The 20,329-nt window shown below is 39.0% G+C and overlaps 1 protein-coding gene across 3 annotated transcripts in view; it reads right to left on the bottom strand.

The window, feature by feature from the left end:
* The window catches only part of XRCC4 (X-ray repair cross complementing 4), a 193,496-nt gene that overhangs the window by 143,815 nt on the left and 29,352 nt on the right, over positions 1-20,329 (bottom strand). For all 3 annotated transcript variants that reach the window (XM_036307796.1, XM_036307793.1, XM_036307794.1), the window contains exon 3: positions 16,255-16,430. In XM_036307796.1, the coding sequence (XP_036163689.1) occupies positions 16,255-16,430 (176 nt within the window). The remainder of the gene's footprint in view (positions 1-16,254; positions 16,431-20,329) is intronic.

Genomic DNA, 20,329 nt, shown 5'->3' with positions numbered 1-20,329 from the left:
GTCCTTTTTCCAGAAAGCTTCTACATTCAGGAACCAAAACACTCCCATGGGACACCTTTCTGGGCCCCAGGCTCCACAGAGGACAAAAGTTCCTTTGTCCAAGACCTCCTCCTACGTATCTCTTCATCTAGTTGTTGATTTGAATCCCTTAATAATTAACCTGTAAGTAACGTTTCTCAGAGTTCTGTAAGCCATTCTAACATATTAATCAAACCCAGAGAGTGGGTTGTAGAAACCTCTGATTTATAGCCAGTTGGTCACAAGTGCAGGTAACAGCCTGAACTTTCCATTTGCATTATGAATTGGAGCGATGGTTAGCACCTCCAATCAATAGCCAGTTGGTTACAAGAGCAGGTAAGAGCCTGGACTGGTGGCTGGCACCTGAAGTGTGTGTGTTTTAGGGGAGTCTTGTAGTACTGAATGCTTAACCTATGGAATCTGATGCTATCTCTGGGTAGACAGTGTCAAAAGAGAGTTGAATCCTAAGACACTTTGCTGGGGTCAGAGATTGTCTGTGTGTGGACAATCCCCACCACCAACCTTCATGCTGGAATTCAGTCCAGGAACTTCATTTAATCGGTGGGATTAGCCAGAACAAACCTGGCTCACAGAAACATGTGGTTTGGGAAGAGAAATAATGAAACATCAAGAAATGAGGAATCTTTGATTCCTGGGTGGCCACATGATCACCTATGGTATGGAGTACCACTACGCTACAATTAATTACTACTAAAGGTAAAAGTTACCAATAGAATTTCGAGAGGATGCAACTCCTGGGGAGTTGGTTCATTTGATACATAAGAAAATGAAAACTAATAAGAAAAATGTTAAATATATAATTCCCTGGTTATTATTATCTGTAATAGCCAAAATGAAAGTAAAAGAAAGTACTGGGTCTTAATGTTAGACCAAGCTTAGATTTGGGTCAGGGAACCCCATTCACCATGTAGAAAGAAGACTCTCACATTTCAAGATGCATAAAAAGAACCATTAGTGAACTGATGGAAACCTCTGCTAGATACAGAAAGCAATAGGAAATGAAAATATAAATATACTAGAGGCCCGGTGCACTACTCGTGCCCTCTCGCAGTCTGAGAGCCCTTGGAGGATGTCAAACTGACGGCTTAGGACCCCTCCCCACAGGGAGCAGCTCTAAGCCGTCAGTCGGACATCCTTAGCACTGCCATGAAGGCGGGAGAGGCTCCTGCCATTGTGGCTGCGCTTACAAGCCGTGGACCTGGCTTCTGGCTGAGCGGCACTCCCCCTGTTGGTGCACACTGACCACCAGGGGGCAGCTCCTGCATTAAGCGCCTGCCCCCTGGTGGTCAGTGTGTGTCATAGCAACTGGTTGTTCCACCAGTCAGTTGATTTGCATATTAGCCTTTTATTATATACTAGAGGCCCGGTGCACAAAAATTTGTGCACTCGGGGGGGGGGGGGCCCTCAGCCTGGCCTGTGCCCTCTCGCAATCTGGGACCCCTCGGGAGATAACGACCTGCTGGCTTAGGCCTACTCCCGGGTGGCAGAGGGCAGGCCCAATCCCTAGGTGCAGCCCCTGGTCGGGCTCAGAGAAGGGCCGATTGGGGAGTTGGGGCGCCGCCCCGTCATGCACAGAGCAGGGCAGATTGGGAGGTTGTGATGCCACCCTCAGTCACGCTCAGGGTAGGGCCGATTGGGGGGTTGGGGCACCGTCCCCTGTCACACTCAAGGCAGGGTCGATGGGGAGGTTGCGGCGCCACCCCGTCACGCACAGAGCAGGGCCAATCAAGGGGTTGGGGCGCTGCCCCCGTCACACACAGAGCAGGGTCCATCAGGGGGTTGGGGCACTGCCCTCTATCACCCACAGAGCAGGGCCGATCAGGGGGTTGGGGCGCCGCCACTGTCACACTCAGGGCAGGGCCGATGGGAGGTTATGGCTCTACCCCATCACACACAGAGCAGGGCCCGTGAGGGGGGGGAGGGTTGGGGAGCTCCCCCCATCAGGCACAGAGCAGGGCTGCTCAGGGGGTTGGGGCCCCGCCCCCTGTCACACACAGAGCCGCAGGGCGATCAGGGGGTTTGGGCGCTGCCCCCTGTCACGCTGATCCCGGTGCCGGGAGGCATATTACCCTTTTACTATATAGGGTAGAGGCCTGGTGCATGGGTGGGGCCGACTGGTTTGCCCTGAAGGGTGTCCTGGATCAGGGTGGGGGTCCCCACTGGGGTGCCTGGCCAGCCTGGGTGAGGGGATGATGGCTGTTTGCAGCTGGTCACACACCCTTCAGGGTGGGGGTCCCCACTGGGGTGCCTGGCCAGTCTGGGTGAGGGGCTGAGGGCTGTTTTCAGGCTGGGAGTGACTGAAGTTCCCAACCGCTCCTTTTTTTCTTTTTTTTTTTTTATTCTGGGCCAGCTTTACCTTGAGGCTTGGCTCCAGTTCTTAGGCCTCTGCGCGGCTGAAAGTAGGTTTCTGCTTACAATGTTGCCAATCTGCTGGCTGAAGTCCGGCAGTATTTGTTACAATGTTTCTTAAACTGCCCGCTCAGAGGCCTGCAGCCGCAGGCGGGGAACGTTGGTTTCCTCCAACGATCCTCCGTCACTGAGGCAAGCAAGCCTCATGTTAGTTTCAAGCTGCCTGGCTGCCGGCCACCATCTTGACTGACAGTTAATTTGCATATCTTGCTGATTAGCCAATGAAAAGGGTAGCGGTCATATGCCAATTACCATGTTTCTCTTTTATTAGTGTAGACTAGAGGCCTGGTGGCACGAAATTCATGCACTCGGGGGCGGGGGAGTCCCCTAAGCCCAACCTGTGCCCTCTCACAGTCCGGGAACCCTCGGGGGATGTCCGACTGATGGCTTAGCCCACCACCGCTGCTGCACTCGCCAGCCATGAGCCCGGCTTCTGGCTGAGCGGTGCTCCCCCTGTGGGAGTGAACTGACCACCAGGGGGCAGCTCCTGCATTGAGCAGGATCAGGCTGAAACCGGCTCTCCAACATCCCCTGAGGGGTCCCGGATTGTGAGAGGATGCAGGCCAGGCTGAGGGACACTACTGGTGCATAATCAAGGCTGGGGAAGGCCAGGGAGGTTGGCCAGTCAGGGAGGGACCACGGGAGGGCTCCAGAGGGTGTCCAGCCCGTCTTGCTCATTCCTGATTGGCTAGACCCCAGCAGCAAGCTAATCTACCAGTCGGAGAATCTTCCCCCTTGTGGTCAGTACACATCATAGTGACTGGTCGACCGATCGACTGCCCCTGGTGGTCAGTGCACATCATAGTGAGCGGTTGAGCGGCTTTAGCATATCATTAGCATATTATGCTTTGATTAGTTGAATGGATGACCAGACACTTAGCATATTAGGCTTTTATTATATAGGATGATATGGTTATCTTCTATATATATATATGGCTAATATGCAAAGTGTCCCCTCGGGAGTTCAACCGGGAGACTGGGAGACTGGGGGGCAGTGCGGAATGAAGGAAGGCCCTGGCCGGCAGCCAGCAGCCAGGGATGGGAGGCTCCGGCTAGCAGCCGGAAGGCCCTGATCAGCCCTGATCACCGGCTAGGCCTAGGGATCCTAACCGTGCACAAATTTCATGCACCAGGCCACTAGTATAAACAGATAAATGATGTGATCTGATAATTGAATACAAAATACACTGTATATTGTGTTTCAATATTCTGACTTAATAAAGTTCTTGTTTTGGATAGGGATATTAACTTTATAATGTTGCAAAAATAAAATATAAACTTTTTTTGCAGGTTGGAACTGAAATTCTTACAGCTTAGGTACTCTGTTAAAAAGCATATCTCTTCATTTGGAGTATATTTGATACAATGTCTTTATTATTATTACTAACAATAATAATAACTATTATTATTATTGTTATTATACTGAATGTCCTAATTAAGCTATCTCTTCCAGGAAAAGCCATTCACTCACTTATACCTTCACTCTTCACAAACCTAAAAGAAATACTTCACACAATACATTATATAAAGTGGGGCCTCAATGAGTATTTTTAAAATGTGAAGGTAAATAAACATATCTCTAAGAACTTATTTTACGTTCTCATTTACTGAAAGTTGAAGATGGAGGCTATGAACAGATAAGTGATGTTAAATCTGGTTCACAGACTCCTACTATTACTGGAGGTCTTCCAGTGAACCATGCAAGCAGCCCCAGAGTACACTGAAGAACAATGCTCTAAGAAGTTCCCACCAATCAGAGATGTTACAAGGGAGAAATTCTGAGTTAATTCAATTACTCAAGTCATAAATAATTTAACTGAGGATCAAAAGTTAAGCCAAAAAGGCTCCAGGTCACAGAAGAATTAGTTGGTCCCATGTTAAAATATAAATCATCTAAAAAGCAAGAAAGAAGAAAGTACAAAGATTAAAATAATTAGAATGGCCATCATAAAATAATAGCTATCATTTATTGAGTGTCTACTGTATATCTGGGATGATGCTAAACAACTTTATATATTAATCTCATTTTAAATTCACATTTACTATTTGCAATAGGTATTAATTATCCACACTTTTTAAAAGTGATAAATCAGAGAAGTTAAGAAAGTTTTTAAAAGTTACAAATGAATATAATATGTAGCCAGAATTCAAAGTCAGAACTATTAGACTACAAATCTGGTACCATTAACCAATTTGAATAATATTCTTTGTTCCAGCAAATAACTGATATTCTATTCTCCAGCAGTATATTTCACAGTTACACACACACACACACACACACACACACACACACACTCACAAAAAAAAATCCTTTTTTTTTTCCTCAAATAACCAAAACGACAAAATACACCTAACACCTTAAATCCAGGATTCTGGAATTAGGAGAAAAGAAAAACAGAAAAGAATTAAGAGAAATAATGGAAAACATCAACCTATTTATCCCTTTCGATAACTGACATCCATTTGAGAGTGTACTGTTATTTAGAAAAGTGTAATAAAAGTACAAGGAATACTAATACTTATTAAATGCCTTTTATGTCCCAGGCACTATCCTGGATATTGGGAATACAGTGATAAACAAGACAATTCAAGGCCCACCATGGAATTTTATGGCGAACCATATAAAAACAAATATACTATTTCTTTTCCTTTCCAGGAGAATTTTCATGATCAATTATAAGCTTTTTAAAGAAGTCCATTTGTCAATTCAATTCAGAAACTCATATTAATAATTAATATACAATATGTACAACCTGAATAATATACAACCTGAAGGGTTTTCCTGCTAATGACCACACTGAGAAAGATAGCCATGAGATCATGCAAACTGCCATCTGCCAACACATGACCTGGACTTATTACCTGTTTTTCCTCTGACTTTTCCAATTCAGTTTGACATAGCTCAGAGAAAGTCCTCTTGCCAGACTGTTTAGTCTCACAAATCTTACCATTAAATACTTTTTCCTGAGGTTCAGCCTAACTGGCCCTTTGCTTACTTTCATTTCATAAAACTCTTTTGAGTGTCAATACCTCAATACTGCTATTCACTTTCCCTGGAAATTTTCTACTATTTAAATATAGGCATGAGTTTAATTAGACATGGCACAAACTAGGACATCAGAAAGACTGGCTCTAAGGAATTAGGCCAGAGCACAATTTCTGAACAAACAAAAAGATCAGAAATATAAACATACTTTTGTTGAAATAAGAAAAGCCATGAGATCATATGGGATTGAAGAGCTTAAAAGCTAAGTACAGATCTCTGCTTCTAGTCTTGGTCAGACAGCTCCCTTAGGACCAACCTATGATCACATAGATGACAATTACAAACTCTAAATAAATTATTTCTTAAAATACCTGAAAACACAAAGAAGTTAAAGTAGGATGAATCTGAGAGAGAAAAAAAAAGGAATCACACTGAATAAGATTTCCATTTTTATGGCTTTTAACCTGGAAAGGAGAGATCCAGAGAAGGGAAACTCTAATATGGATAAACTATTCAAATCTCTTGTTAATCCCCAAACCAAGTATGTGAGAGTCAAACTTCAAGCAGCCTTCTTCAGGTTAAAAGAACTGACCTGATATTTCCCACCAGCTGAGAAATAGAATTTGAAGTTGGGGTATAGCCAAGTTAACTGACTTAAAAAACAAACACATCAAAAAAGTCCAATATTCTTCAAATGTGTCTAAGAGAATCAATCCATTTTCTATAATATATCATTCACAATGTCCAGGACAAAATCTGAAATTTCTCAAGAAACAAAAACATATCAAAGCTATAACCCATATATCATTGGAGAGGGGCATATTTTATCCAGATGTTGAAATGAGCAAAGATTTTAAATCAGCTGATATAACTATAATCAAGGATATAAAGTAAAACATGATCATATTAAATGGAAAGACAGAACAGCTCATTGGAAAAATTAAAGTTATAAAGAACTATCGTAGACCAATTCCAGCATGTCATAATTTCAAGAGTTTCATCAAAAGGTTGATGAGACTTGGGGACTCAACAGAGTTGAGTCACACATGTAGTCACCTGCATCTGGGAATGGCTAAAGGCATTTCCCCAAACCTGAATAGGATACATTAAACTGATTGTGGCTGCCAGACAGCTAAAAGGTATCTTAATCTACATGTTATTGCCTCCTACTGGCCAAACACCTGAACAGCCCTAGGCTAATTTCCCCAAACTGACTATGCTTCTGTACCCTTTGAAACCTTACCCTTTGAAGTGTATTATCTCCACCTTGCCTTAGGACAAATTGTGTTAATAAAAGCAAGGGTCCTAGACAAGGAGGTAGTCTTCAGTTCCTTTAGCTGACCCCCAATGCCTTTCAAAATTATATCTCGTCTCCGGACTCTTCATTAGTCTCTAGATTTCTATGTCATCTATGCACAGCCTTTTCCAGATTCCTGAACCCTTCTTGATGCTGGGACAAGAACTCCGGCAAAGAACCAATGAAAGTATTGGAAATTAAAAATTAGTAAGTTTTTAAAAATCATTGGATTGAGATAAAAAAGAGACAATAAACTTGAATATCAATATAAATAACCTAATCTGAACAACAGAGAAAAAGGATTTTTAAAATGAAGAGAGCTTCAGGAACCTTTAACTGAAGTCTCAGAAGGGGAAAAAAGAATAAGAATATATATTCCTATATTTGAGAAATAATGAACAAGAATTTCCCAATTTTAGTGAAAGACATAAATTTACAAATTCAAGAAACTCAAGAATTCTTGCAAAAAAGGGGTATTTTTAAATTAAACTCATAGGCACATCATGGCCAAACTTTTGAAAAACAAAGATAAAGACAAAATATTAAAAGCAGACAGGAGAAAATATTACATGCAAGAGAATTATAAATTATAGGAACACTAACTTCTCATCAGAAATAACAAAGATTAAAAAAATAACAACATATTGAAATTCCTAAAATACCAAAATTATCAATCCAGATTCCTTTGTCCCCCTCCCCCTGAAAAACAAACAGATTCTTCAAGATTGAAGGCAAAATAAAGGAAATTTCAGATAAAATAAAACTAAGGAATATTAGAAACTTCTTTAGGCTGAAGGGAAATGATACCAGATGAACATATGGATCAAAAGAAGGAATGAGAAGCAAAAGAAATAGTAAAATATCAACCCCACAATATAATATTAAAAGTTTTATTTTCAGCCACTTTTTTTTGTTGTTGTTAATCCTCAACCCAGGATATTTTTTCCGTTGATTTTTTTTTTTTTTTTTTTTTTTTTTGAGAGAGAGAGAGAGTGGAGGGAAGGAGAGAGAGGAAGAGGGAGGGAGGAAGGGACACTGATGAGAGAGACACATCAATGTGTTGCCTCCATCATGCACCGCCACCCCTGACAGGGGTGGGGATCAAGCCTGCAACCCAGGTACTTGCCCTTGATAGGGAATCCAACCAGCAACCCTTGGGTCTACAGGCAGATGCTCTAACTACTAAGCCAAACCATCCAGGGCTTAGCAGTCTTTATTTTAACGAAGAGGATAATTTAATCAAGTTGGGTAAACTTGTGATATAAAGTAGTGAATACCTTTAAAATTAAGTAACTTGGTGGTTTTATATTTTATTTCTATATTTTCATTTATAAGTACAACAGACTTTACTATTCTTAAGTATTTTTAGTATAATGGTTGTTTAAAAAACAACACTAATAAAACTGATTCTCCTAATATAAAAACAGCACTGGAAGAGGATTTTAACAAATCATTTAATCTTTGAATCACCCTAACAAATAATTATACCTGTTCCATAGGGTTATAAGGAGCCCATATAGTAATATGCAAAAAAAGTTTATCACTTTTCATCAAAAAGTATTCTGTTACTGATAACTATTCAAATCTCTATATTTAAGTGCCATCAAGTAGGAAAGATCAGCTGATATAAAAGAAACTATCATTAGCATTGAATACCAATTTGACAAACAAACCCATTGAAAAACATTTATGCTAATCAAGGATTTCTGAAAACTATTTAAACAAGTAATTTCTCTGAAAGAAATTTTAATAATGTCTAATATTTACCACTTAGAAATAAAAATGAGATCAAAGCTGGATCTCTGAATAATAATTGTGAAACAGCATAAAAGGAAATGGGTGTCTCCTGGATGTCATTTAGCCAGGAGTCATGTACAGAATGGGTTCCTTTTGCCAATGTAATCAGAATTAAGGATTGTTTCATGAAATACAAGGAGGCTTACCCTGACAAACTTTCAAAGAGCCTTACAAACTTGGCCAATACAGCTCAGTGTACCTGACTGCATGTAGAAGTGCAATTTGTCTTCCCAGGATTCTTTCCTTTTACTGTTGCTCCCTTAGCCAAGGCCCTCCCAACCTTACAAATGGCATATTGTAATGCCACAGAACTTTAGTAAATCAATTCAATATAAATTTGAGCACATTAACTACATACAAAATTAAATGACATTATATATAGCTCGGCAGTTAGGCCATATGCTTTGAAGTCACAGCACCTGTGTTCAACCCCAGCCCTGCCACTCAATAGCTGTTTGGATTTGGGTAAGTTATATACTACTGAGTGTTAGTTTCCTCTATAATAGCTAGTTCCCATGCAAAATACTGAGATGATAACAGGGACCTAATTCAGAAAATCATCAGGGTTGTATGTAGCATAATGTATGGCACATAGTGGTCATTTTCAATGTTAAGCACAGTAACAGAGTGAAATACAACAATTACAAGGTCCCAAGTATTAGATTTAAATGGAATTGTAAGATATAGAAAACCTAGAAAGACAAGAACAGTTTTGAAAAAAAGGAGAAGGTAAGTGAAAACTTCTGGAAGGATAAGGCATTTCCACACATCAACAAAAATAAGCACTCTCCATAGAACAGTATATGTCTATATCTATAGCTATATCTATATCTATATCTGTATCTATCTATATCTATATCATCTATATCTATATCTATATCTATATCTATCTAATCTATATCTATATCTAAAAGCCCAGTGTCCATTACGGCGTAACAATCAGAATGACCGGAAGGACCAGTGGCTATGTCACTCCCTGCAGCAGCCAACCAGCCTGATCCCACGATTGCCCCCTCCAACCCCGCCCCCGATTGGACCCCCGCACCTGCTGGTCAAGGACACAGAAAGCATGCCACTGAGCTGTGGGCACCCTTCTGAGAGGAGACGCCCGCCAGGTATAAAGTATACAGAAGGCGCTCAGCGAGGAGTCCACACGGGTTGTGTTCGCACCTTCATGCTGTCCCCCGCGACCACCACAATGTCAAAGGAAGCCTGATTCAGGAACCGGTGCTGATCACCCACACGGAGAAACAGTATGCAATAAACATCATGTCCCACAGACACCTGAATCTGCCTCTAGAGGACGATGCTACAGACCTGGAACAGGAAGATCGGGACTGAGACAGAAGGTCTGGGAAAAGCAGGGCCTCGGATGGCCATGCTCTGCGTTTGCTTCCCGACCCTGCTCCCCGGTCCCCTCCGTATGCCAGGCGCCTGCATGGCCGCCCTTGGAGGGAGGCCTGTGAGTGAAGAACTATGGCTGTGCCTATGGCTGCACTCAGCCTCCTGCCCTTGTGGATAAGCAGTAAACATATTTACTGCCAGACTCTAAAACCCTTTATCGGTAATAGCGCAAATAACGCAAGACCTACATGTTTCTAAACAGGACTCTGTCCAGCTGCGTGTGAACCCAGATCGAAGGCGTGCTCTCCACCAAGGAGGCTGCAAAGGCTGCTCCTCTCTCGAATACACGCAACCTGGAGAGGTTTAAAGGGAAAAGGAGATAAAAATAAACCAAAATAGCAACAAGCTCTGAAGCCGCTAGAGATGCCGTCAAGTCCTCAGCTCGGTGGTGACGTCAGAGCCCATCTCTCTGTGCCTGGGGCTCAGACAGCTGAGCCGCTGACACCTGCCAGTTGCCTGGCACCAGCCTCATCTACCCGCGCTACTTTCAACCTCCCGCCAGCCCCTGGAGGCGGGTGGGCTTGGGGATGGAGGCTTCCGTGTTAAAGCAACCCTGTTGGTGTTGCACAGACACTTGCGGGCTTTTTTATGAGAGAGAACCCATAACATCCTTTCAGGAAGGTGTTAACTGTTCTGAGATCAAGCTCCCAGTCTTGGTGACTCTCAAATAGACATCAGCAATCCCACTTGCCCAACGCAAAGACTCACCCAAGTTTCATGGAGACCGAACCCTCAGCCCTAGCGCAGCCATGTCTTTTCAAAAGGAAGGTCACCCTGGCTGCAAGTCCTTGCTCTTCCTCACTTTGAATATTTCTTGCCACACCCTTCCCTACCCAGTCAAGCTCATTTAGAATTGAATGCCAGATGAAGAGCTTCACTGACAAGAAAAAGCTAAAGGAGTTCATCACCCCAATCAGGGTGGGGCCAGCCAGGCAACCTTCCGTGTCCCCTCCCCTTGGCCAGCCCAGCCCCACCACCCAATCTGGCGGCCACCCAACCCCACCCATGCATGAATTCGTGCACCGGGCCTCTAGTATAAAATATACTTAAAGAATAACAAGAATCATAGAGAAGTGAACAAAATGTCCAATTCATTTTTTATCACAAAGAGATTAAAACAGCATTATTTTTTCAATACAAGACTATCCAGAATATTTGAGATTTGTTCTCAAAGCCAAACAGTATAACTAAAAAATAATTTTAAAGCAATAATTCGAGTCCTTTCTATGGCTTAACTAGAAAATACATACTTTGAGCAGGACTTCTACATCACTTACATTACTATTTCCCACATTTAAAAAAGGTCAGGAAATTATAAAGTGTTTAATATAAACATGGCAGATGTATACAAATACCTTTACCATAGAAATAAAGAATACTAAAACTTCTTTTTCAGGCATTCAAACAATACATTTGCAACCCATACTCCCACAAACCTGAAAGTCATTACTATTTTTGACAAAGTATTTGGCAGAGAACCATAATAAATGCTCCATTCTGATATTTCATCTGGAAATCGCCATTTGAATTTAAAGTCCCCTAAACCACAGGGACACATGGCAATAATATAGGATTTTGGACTGCTGTTTTTAAAAATAACTTTAGCTGCTTTCGGCTAATTTATTTTACCTCATTTATATATATATGAGAAATGTAAGTTAAATAAATGTAGGGAGGATGTTTGAACTTAGAATGCATTTTCCACTTTTAAAATAAGTTACAATATATAGTGATTACAGTTAGCCTATATGTTGAATATTTTTTTAAACTAAGATATGACTGAAACATAGATTTGTAATAAAAAAAAAATACTAGGGAAATACCCTTGTAATAACTAAAGTAAACCTTCCTGAGTGATGTTTCAATCTTCCCTAGTGTTAACATGCAGAAACTGCTAGTTGTCCCTCAAAATCTACCTTCCACTCTGTATACAAATGGAAATTCTGGGGCATAGAACACAGTTGAAATCACATTTCACAGACTTCCCTGTAGCTAGGTGAAGCCATGTGATTTAGTTCTGGACAACATGATGTGAGCAAAAGTAATGCATGCAATTTTAGGGGGAAAGCCGAAAAGAAAAGGTACACGGCTCTTTATTTTCTCTTTTACTTGGTCCTGTTGCCTGAAAGGTGAACATAACAGTGAAGCCTAGAGCAGCCATCTGGACCATGAGATAAAAACTACCTGCTAAAAATGGCAAAGCAACATGATTAAAGAAGCCTGGGCCTCCAACATCATAAAGCCATCGTATTAATCCAGGACTGCCAATTTGGACTTTTACATCAGAGAACAACAAACTTCCATGCTATTTACATCATAAAATTTTCATCCTAAACCGCCAACATTTGATGGTGGGGGTAGGGAAGACGAAAGGAAAGGAGATACAAAAAGACTTTACCAGAATTCTAATAGGGCCCTGGAGTCATTTCTCGTGTATGTGTGTGTGAGTATATGTGTGTGCACACATGCGTGTGGATTTATTTGTCATACTTAATTTTCCTTCGAATCTCCTGGTTTTCTTTCATAAGGGCAATTTTTAGAAATAAAAACTACAGTATTTTAAATGACCTAAACTAAATCTAAGAAATCACTTTGAAATTTTATGGATGAGAAAACAGAGATGCAAGCAAGCTAAATGATGAGCCCAAGGCTATTCTTATAAAAAATAATTAGGTCTTTTTTTCTTTGTAGTTCATGAATGAAATTTTTTTCTGAAAAAAAAAACAAGCAAGCTATGAAAGCAAAAAAAGGAAGAGGAATACATTATTAAGATGTACCGTTTGCATGACAAAGCATATACTACTGTAAAATCAGTATGAATTGTGAAAGGCAGAGGGAAAACAATGACACAAAGACCATGAATCATCTCCAGAGTGTGTGAGAGCACTTATACAGAACAGATAATGAGCTCCCAATGAGGGCACTAGAGTATGCTTTCATATAGCACAATCTACTGCCAACTGAAGAGTACAGGTGAGGTCCCAAAGGTTTGTACTGTACAGGGAAAAATAGTTAAGTGTCTAGCAGGTCATTGAACATTTATCCCAATGGGAATTAAGCTAAAATAAAAGCATCTATATAATCTATAAAGAAAAGCCAATTAGAGCATAAATGAAACATTGGGTGTGTTGAGTTCAAAAGCAATCTCATGAAAACTATGCACCCACTCCCCACCTCCCAAAATGTATATAAACATCGACATTATACATTTAAAATATTTAATTGCTGTCCTAGCTGGTGTGGTTCAATTGGCTGAACATCCTCCCATGCACCAGAAGGTCACAGGTTCGATTCTCAGTCAGGACACATACGTGGATTACAGGTTTGGTCCCTGGTCAGGACACATACAGGAGGCAACCAATGGATGTCTCTCTCACAATAGATGTTACTTTCTTCTCTGTCCTCTCTCTCTCTTTTCCACTTTCATCAATAAAAATTAATATTTTGTTGCTTTGTAAATTGACAATTCTTTCACTCTGATAAAACACAGATATTTTTTAAAAATCAGTTTTTAATATAAAAATCAGTAGCTATTTTAGCTATTTTATTTTTTAAGATTGAAAAAAAGAAAATATAATACGAATATAAATTTCAAATGTCTTGTATGACTTTGTATATTCAAAATGCTCAAATTGTGTAGTGATCACCAACAGAATTAGACACATAAATCTTCTTGAATTATGGCAACAAATGCTTAAAAACCTGGACTCTGCCCTAGCCGGTTTGGCTCAGTGGACAGAGTGTTAGCCTGCAGACTGAAGGGTCCCAGGTTCGATTCCAGTCGAGGGCACATGCTCGGGTTGTGGGTTCGGTCCCCAGTAGTGGGTGTGCAGGAGGCAGTCAATCAATGATTCTCTCTCATCATTGATGTTTCTATCTCTCTCTCCCTCTTCCTTCCTCTCTGAAATTAATAAAAATATATATTTAAAAAAAGAAAAAACCTGGACTCCTAGAATTATGACTCTGGTAGCAAATATACTTAGAACTCATGGAATATATTTGGCCATGAAAGAGTATGTCAACAAACACCAGAATTCACTGCAACCTTTTGAGGGGAATCTACATTCATTTTTCTCTTTTCTTCTTAGTGTAGGAGGTCATGTTTGGCAATAATCAAATGTCTGTGTCACCAAGGAAAGGATTACAAACTCCATTGAAACTTTTAGGTCACCAAAGTATAATTAACCTTAAAAAGTATTCTGCTATGTTTCCAATTGTCTGCAAATTTTTGCCAGCAGATGAATTTACGAGATACTGTAACTCTGAAATTCAATCTGCAGAAACACATCCTGAAGCACTGGAAGATTCCCAAGGCAGTTTGTCCAAATGGACTTGAGATTTTCATCTGTATCCATTAGGTTGACTGCAGCACTGTGAACTGAAAGTTTTACCTCATTCAAATATCCAAAAATATCTCTCAAGTAAGCCAAGCCATGAATAAACACCTCCTTGTCTCTGAGAAAAGCCTTTCTCTTTCTCATAAGCAAGTTAATAAATGAATAAATAAGGAGACTGCTATCTAAACTACAATGTAGCGATTTAAGACAAATCCTTTAGGAAACCATACACTTCTCAATTACTAGGAATCTCTTATTCTGTTTCCATTTCTTAAGAAATCTGTTGAAATGGTAGGGGTTAAAAGGCTTTGGCTCTGAGAGAGTTGGTTACTTTCAGGGTGGTATCTTTCTGGATTACTCTCACCATTTCTGATGCTGATACATGCCAAGCCAATTGAAAAAGACATGAGTCATGAGGACTTGAAGTTCTTTCTTCACAGAAGCAACAAAACCAGATGTACAGCCAAGCATGGCAAGTTCTCCATCCATGCCCTATGTACCAAACCCCACTTTTCACCATGTCAAAGATACCAAAAGCCTTTCAGGTTTTAAAGATATCTCACAAATATGGAATTTGTTATGCTTTAATATACACAAAACAGATGAAATCTAGAAACAGGCTGCATGAAATAATGTTATTTATTACCTACAAACTGAATGGGGAATGTTGAATGAGAAATGGCATTACTCCCAATTTGACAATGATTTACTTCAAAATATGAGAAGATACCATCAACAGTACTGTAGTGTGTGTGTGTGTTGTCATTGAATTGTACAGGAAAAAACATTGTGTAGGCAATCTAAACCTTATTTAATGTTTTAAATGACCATTTTAAGTACTTAATTTATTGAAACTTACATACATTGGCAGCTAATTTAAAAAGTATATAACTTCTAAATAGAAGCAATTACTGACGCCAGTCTCTCTGTATTATTTTCTATACTAGAGGCCCAATGCACGAAATTCGTGCAAGGGGCTTGGCCCTCACAGACCCGGCTTGTCTGGAAGGTCTTCCGGAAGGACGTCCAGAAGGATGTATGGTCTAATTAGCATATTATGCTTTTATTATTATAGATGATAATATACATTTGGAAAAAAATGATTCAATTTGTTGCTTCACTTGTTTCTCTAACTGATGAAATTCCTTTACTCATCTGAGTTAAGAGATTTTTTTATAATAATTTTTAAAACAATTTAGTTCTAGCACAAATTGTCAATAACTGTCTTTAAACTTAATGTAATAAAGATGGCCCTCCTTTTCTTCTATTACAGAGCTCATTTCTGATTGATAAACCACTGGCCAAATGTAGACAGATTAATCTCCAATTATCCCTTAAACTTGAGTAAAATATACAAACAGTAAGCATAATACTTTTGATCAATAAATCACCGGTCTTGATCTGAGGTATAGGAACTGAGCAGGACAAGCAATACATATCCTTGTCTGTAAAGCATGTAAGCTTTGGAAAGCTGGGGCTGAATTATTTCTTTCTATTTTAATATTTCTAAGTTTGATAATATAAATAAACATCTTAATTCCTAATTATAAATTCTACTACACTTAGTTATATCATTTTATAATTCCAAATACATTCTGATAAGTAGATAGTCATAATTATTAAATATTCAAAGATAAATATATTATTTTCTTTCTTAAAATCAGTATTTCCCCAAATATATTTCAATAGACCTTGTCTCAACTGTCTAAACCTCTGACCTCACTTTTCAGAACTGTCCCTTCATGTAATTATCTCTAAAATATTTACTTAGAGCATTAAAAACTAAACACATTTTCCAGTAATTATTTTTCATAATTCATTAAGATAAAGCATTGACTGTAACGTCGAAGCATTCTTCCAACTTGGAAACCACATACTTTTCAAATTTTTATTTCTGAAGTATTCTGAAAATAATATGTTAATTACTTCAATAATTCCTCAGATGTGCTCTCACATTTTACCACATTTTGGAAAGTTTTACTTACAGAAACATCTTTCAGGTTTTTCTCAAAGGAAAAATGATAAGACTCTTTAGAGAAATTAAACTTGTATGCATCGGCTGGTCCTGCTCCTGACACCAATGCTTTCTTCAGTTCATCAACATATTTCTCTTTTTCCATTGCCATGTCATCAGCTTCTTGGGAAATCGCTGATTCACAAACTATGGAAACATTAATAAAAAGTTTTGAAATAAATTTCTAAACATATGAACATATTTATTTACTTGTTGCTACTAATTTATCACTTATGTAGCAGAAATTTAAACAAAAAGTAAAATAAAACCCCACACCATACATTTTTAAGTCAAATTATACCTTTTAACTAAACTCACAACTTTTGAGAAATGCATTTAGTTTCAAATTTTATCTGAAAGTATTAAATTCCTTGCCTTCTTTCTCTTCTCAGATGAAATGCATGCCTTGTAAAATACCACAGAAACTACTATCTTATGTACCTGCTCCAAGGTCATAGCCAGAGAAATAATTTCCTATAATCTTTATAAGCTCTGTATTTTACTACATCTTTCTATTATTAAAGAGATTAAAGAGTCAGCAGTCTATTTATTTCTCACTCACATGGTCAGAGTCAAATTAAAGTAAAAGCAGAGTTCATTCCTCTTATCTCAGTACTTGAGGCCCGATGCACGAAATTCGATCAAGGGCCTTGGCCCTAGCCCCCACCCGCTGCCACCGCCACCACCACTGCGGCTTTGTCCGAAAGGCAGGACGTCCAGAAGTACGTCCAGTCTAACTAGCATATTATACTTTTATTATTACAGCTGTGCCAACAACAGAAAAGGTGAGGTGATGAGGAAGGAAAGGGAAGGGAACTAATAATTATAGAGTTTCTCCTCTAAGGCAGACACTATATTATAAACCTGGCTTCCAGTTTTCTCACCTAGGTATTTTTAAAGCTCATGTTTTACTCATCCATAGGGATATTTACTTCAATAAATGTATTTTCAATTTTAGATATTCTGTTTCTTTGTCATAATATTCTGGTTTTAGTCACACTCTCCTTTTAAATATTTGAAGGCTTTAAAAATATTTAAATCTCTTTCAGATTCATCTTTGTTCATAGTTCCTGGGTATAAATTCCATTTCTTCTATCTGCTTACACATTCTCATTATGCTTTTTTCACTTTCCTACATGGCCATATTTCAGCATGGCTCTCCATAGCCAGAGCATCCAGAGCTCTGGGCAGTACAGGTGGTGTTAAATAAAACTGCTGGCTTGCCTGCCTTGGAGTCCCTATAGATGTCATTGTTCTGGACCAATTTTGAAAATTAATTTCTTAATTTGGTTTCTACATGTGAGACAAATAATTCAAATTTAAACCATTCGCCCAAACATAACACAAGCTTCAGGTTCTTATTTTTGTTGGGTTATTCATTTGTATCTCTTATTGACTGATTCTGTGCTGTAACCCCAACTAGAGTGTAGTATGAGTGGGGTTTTTTTGTTTTTTTAAGATGATCTCGTTAACATGATAACATTTCCAGATTCCTTTGTTTATATAAAGAGCTCAGCTCCAATTCTTAAGAGGCCTGCGGTCTTTAACATCGTATCACACTCAAATATTACAATCACAGACATCTAGACATATGTGTAGTTCAGATATTCAGTGAACCTATATAGTCAAGCTTCAGTTGCCATTAACCACACTGGTTTTCAGGTATCTCCTCATACAAGGCACCTGGGGATTTCTCTTTCTTAAATTCAAATGTTGCAATGTATTTGTTTGCTTTTCAAATTACAAGGTTTAATCTACATTTGTTTGGAATGAGTGTGCAATTGGGTAGTTTTCTGTGTCTAATTAAGCTACCACAAAGATGCAAGACCAGCCAGTTCTATATTTTTATATTTAAAGGATACATTTATTTATCTCATTCCTCATAACACTGAAAGATAGACATTATTTTCATTTTACAAAAGAGAAAATCGAGGCTCAGAGAGACTGAGTAATAGTCTAGGGCCGTGGTTGGCAAACCGCGGATCGCGAGACACATGTGGCTCTTTGGCCCCTTGAGTGTGGCTCTTCCACAAAATACCATGTGTGGGCGTGCATGTACAGTGCGATTGAAACTTCGTGGCCCATCTGCAGAAGTCGGTATTTTGTGGAAAAGACACACTCAAGGGGCCAAAAAGCCGCATGTGGCTCACGAGCCGCGGTTTGCCGAGCTGCAGTTTGCCGACCACTGGGCTAGGGTCATGGAGTCAGTAAGTGGTCTCTCTGGTTGTTCTGTTTGGACATGAGGTAGAGATATGAGATATGGGATACACTATTTTCTTCCATGATACTGAGAAACATTAGTATGAAGTACTACATAAAACAATGAAATCTTGATTAAAGAATCCCTGAAAATAAAACAGAGCTTTTCATAATGTTCATCTGTGTGCTAACAAGTATCTAAAAGCCCCATGACAGGCAATAAGGAAGAGAGTCTTGGAATCCATATATATTTCATGAGCAATTTTTGATAATAGATCTAATATTGAAATGAGTCTCAACATAGCCTTTGAAGACAGGTAAGAATAAAAATATCTTATATTCTCTTGTGATTCTTACAGCTTCTAAAATATTTTCACGTATTTTTTTCTCTCTGAAGCAGATGCATATTTAAGATGATCATCACTATCGAATCTATTCACCTTTTAAATACCCTATTAGTTCTTCAGAAACAATCTACAAATAAGAAGACAAATGCTTCCCAATTGAGGAATAATTTCATATTTTGTGATTGGATAATTTTAAAGAGTTGCAATTAATTCACAGAGAAATAAAAATCTGTAGAAGCCATCTTTAATGCAGCTATAGACAAACTTATAAAATACAAAAGAAAATAAAAATAGATTTCATTGATAAAACATATAGTTAAAAGTATTCTAAATTTCATTAAAATGAAGAGATACCTATCTGAAAATATTTAATAGAATTTACTGATTCATTTATTTAAAAATGCTTCATGAACTTCTACTATGTGCCAGGCACTATTCTAGGCACCTGTTAAAGAGAGATACAACGGTTAAAGAGAGACAAAAATGGCAATCTATAGAGTGTAGATTCAGATAATAACATCTTAGATATCCTCTTATGTTACCCCATCTGTGAATGCTGTGTTGTTATGGAATATTTCATTTTAAAGAAGAAAAAACATATGAAAGAAAATTATCTTTCCTTTTCTTAACTGAACTTATTGGAATGACACTGGTTCACAAAACCATACAAAACCCCATAGATTTCAAGTGTACAACTCAACAAAATATCATTCGCACACTACATTGTGTACCCATCACCCAAAGCAAAGTCTCTTTTGTTCCCCATTTATTTTTCCTGGTAATCCTCATCCGAGGGTATTTTTTCCATTGATTTTTAGAGAGAATAAGCGGGAGGGAAGGAGGGGGAAGAGGAGGAAAAGGAGGAAGAGGAGGGAGAGAGAGAAAGAGAGAGAGAAACATGACACGAGAGACACACGGATTAGTTACCTTCGCATAGAATCAAACCCGCAACCTTTCATTGCTTGGGCAGATGCTTTAACCATTGTGCAACACCAGGCAGAGCTTGGTCCCCATTTATCCCTGCTTTGTCCACCTCTACCTATCCCCACCTCCCCTTTCTCTCTGGCTATCACTGCACTGTTGTCTGTGTCTATGTGTTATACATATACATATACATATACATATACATATACATATACATATACATATACATATACATATACATATATGATTTCATGCTTAATCCTTTCAGCTTCTTTCATCCAGCCTCCCAACAAACCCCTTTCCTCTGACAGCTGTCAGTCTGTTCCTCATAACCATGCCTGTTTCTATTTTGTTCATCAGTTTTATCTTTCAGTTACACTCATCCTTTTAAAAACTGTTCAATAAAAAGGTACCAGCTTTTTTAAAATTTTACTTGAACATGTCCTATAACAACAAATGTGAAATTTTGACTGCCTATTTAGAACTTCAATCTTAAAAAAACCATAGCTTAGTTACCAGTTTTGAATTTTGTGCTAAGACCATCTGGAAGGAGCACAGCTGTAAGCATTCAATACT

The sequence above is a fragment of the Myotis myotis genome, unplaced genomic scaffold, assembly GCF_014108235.1.
Source record: "Myotis myotis isolate mMyoMyo1 unplaced genomic scaffold, mMyoMyo1.p scaffold_m19_p_5, whole genome shotgun sequence".
NCBI lineage: Eukaryota > Metazoa > Chordata > Mammalia > Chiroptera > Vespertilionidae > Myotis > Myotis myotis.
The sequence above is the reverse complement of the archived record's forward strand: the minus strand, read 5'-3'. Positions and strand labels throughout refer to the sequence as shown.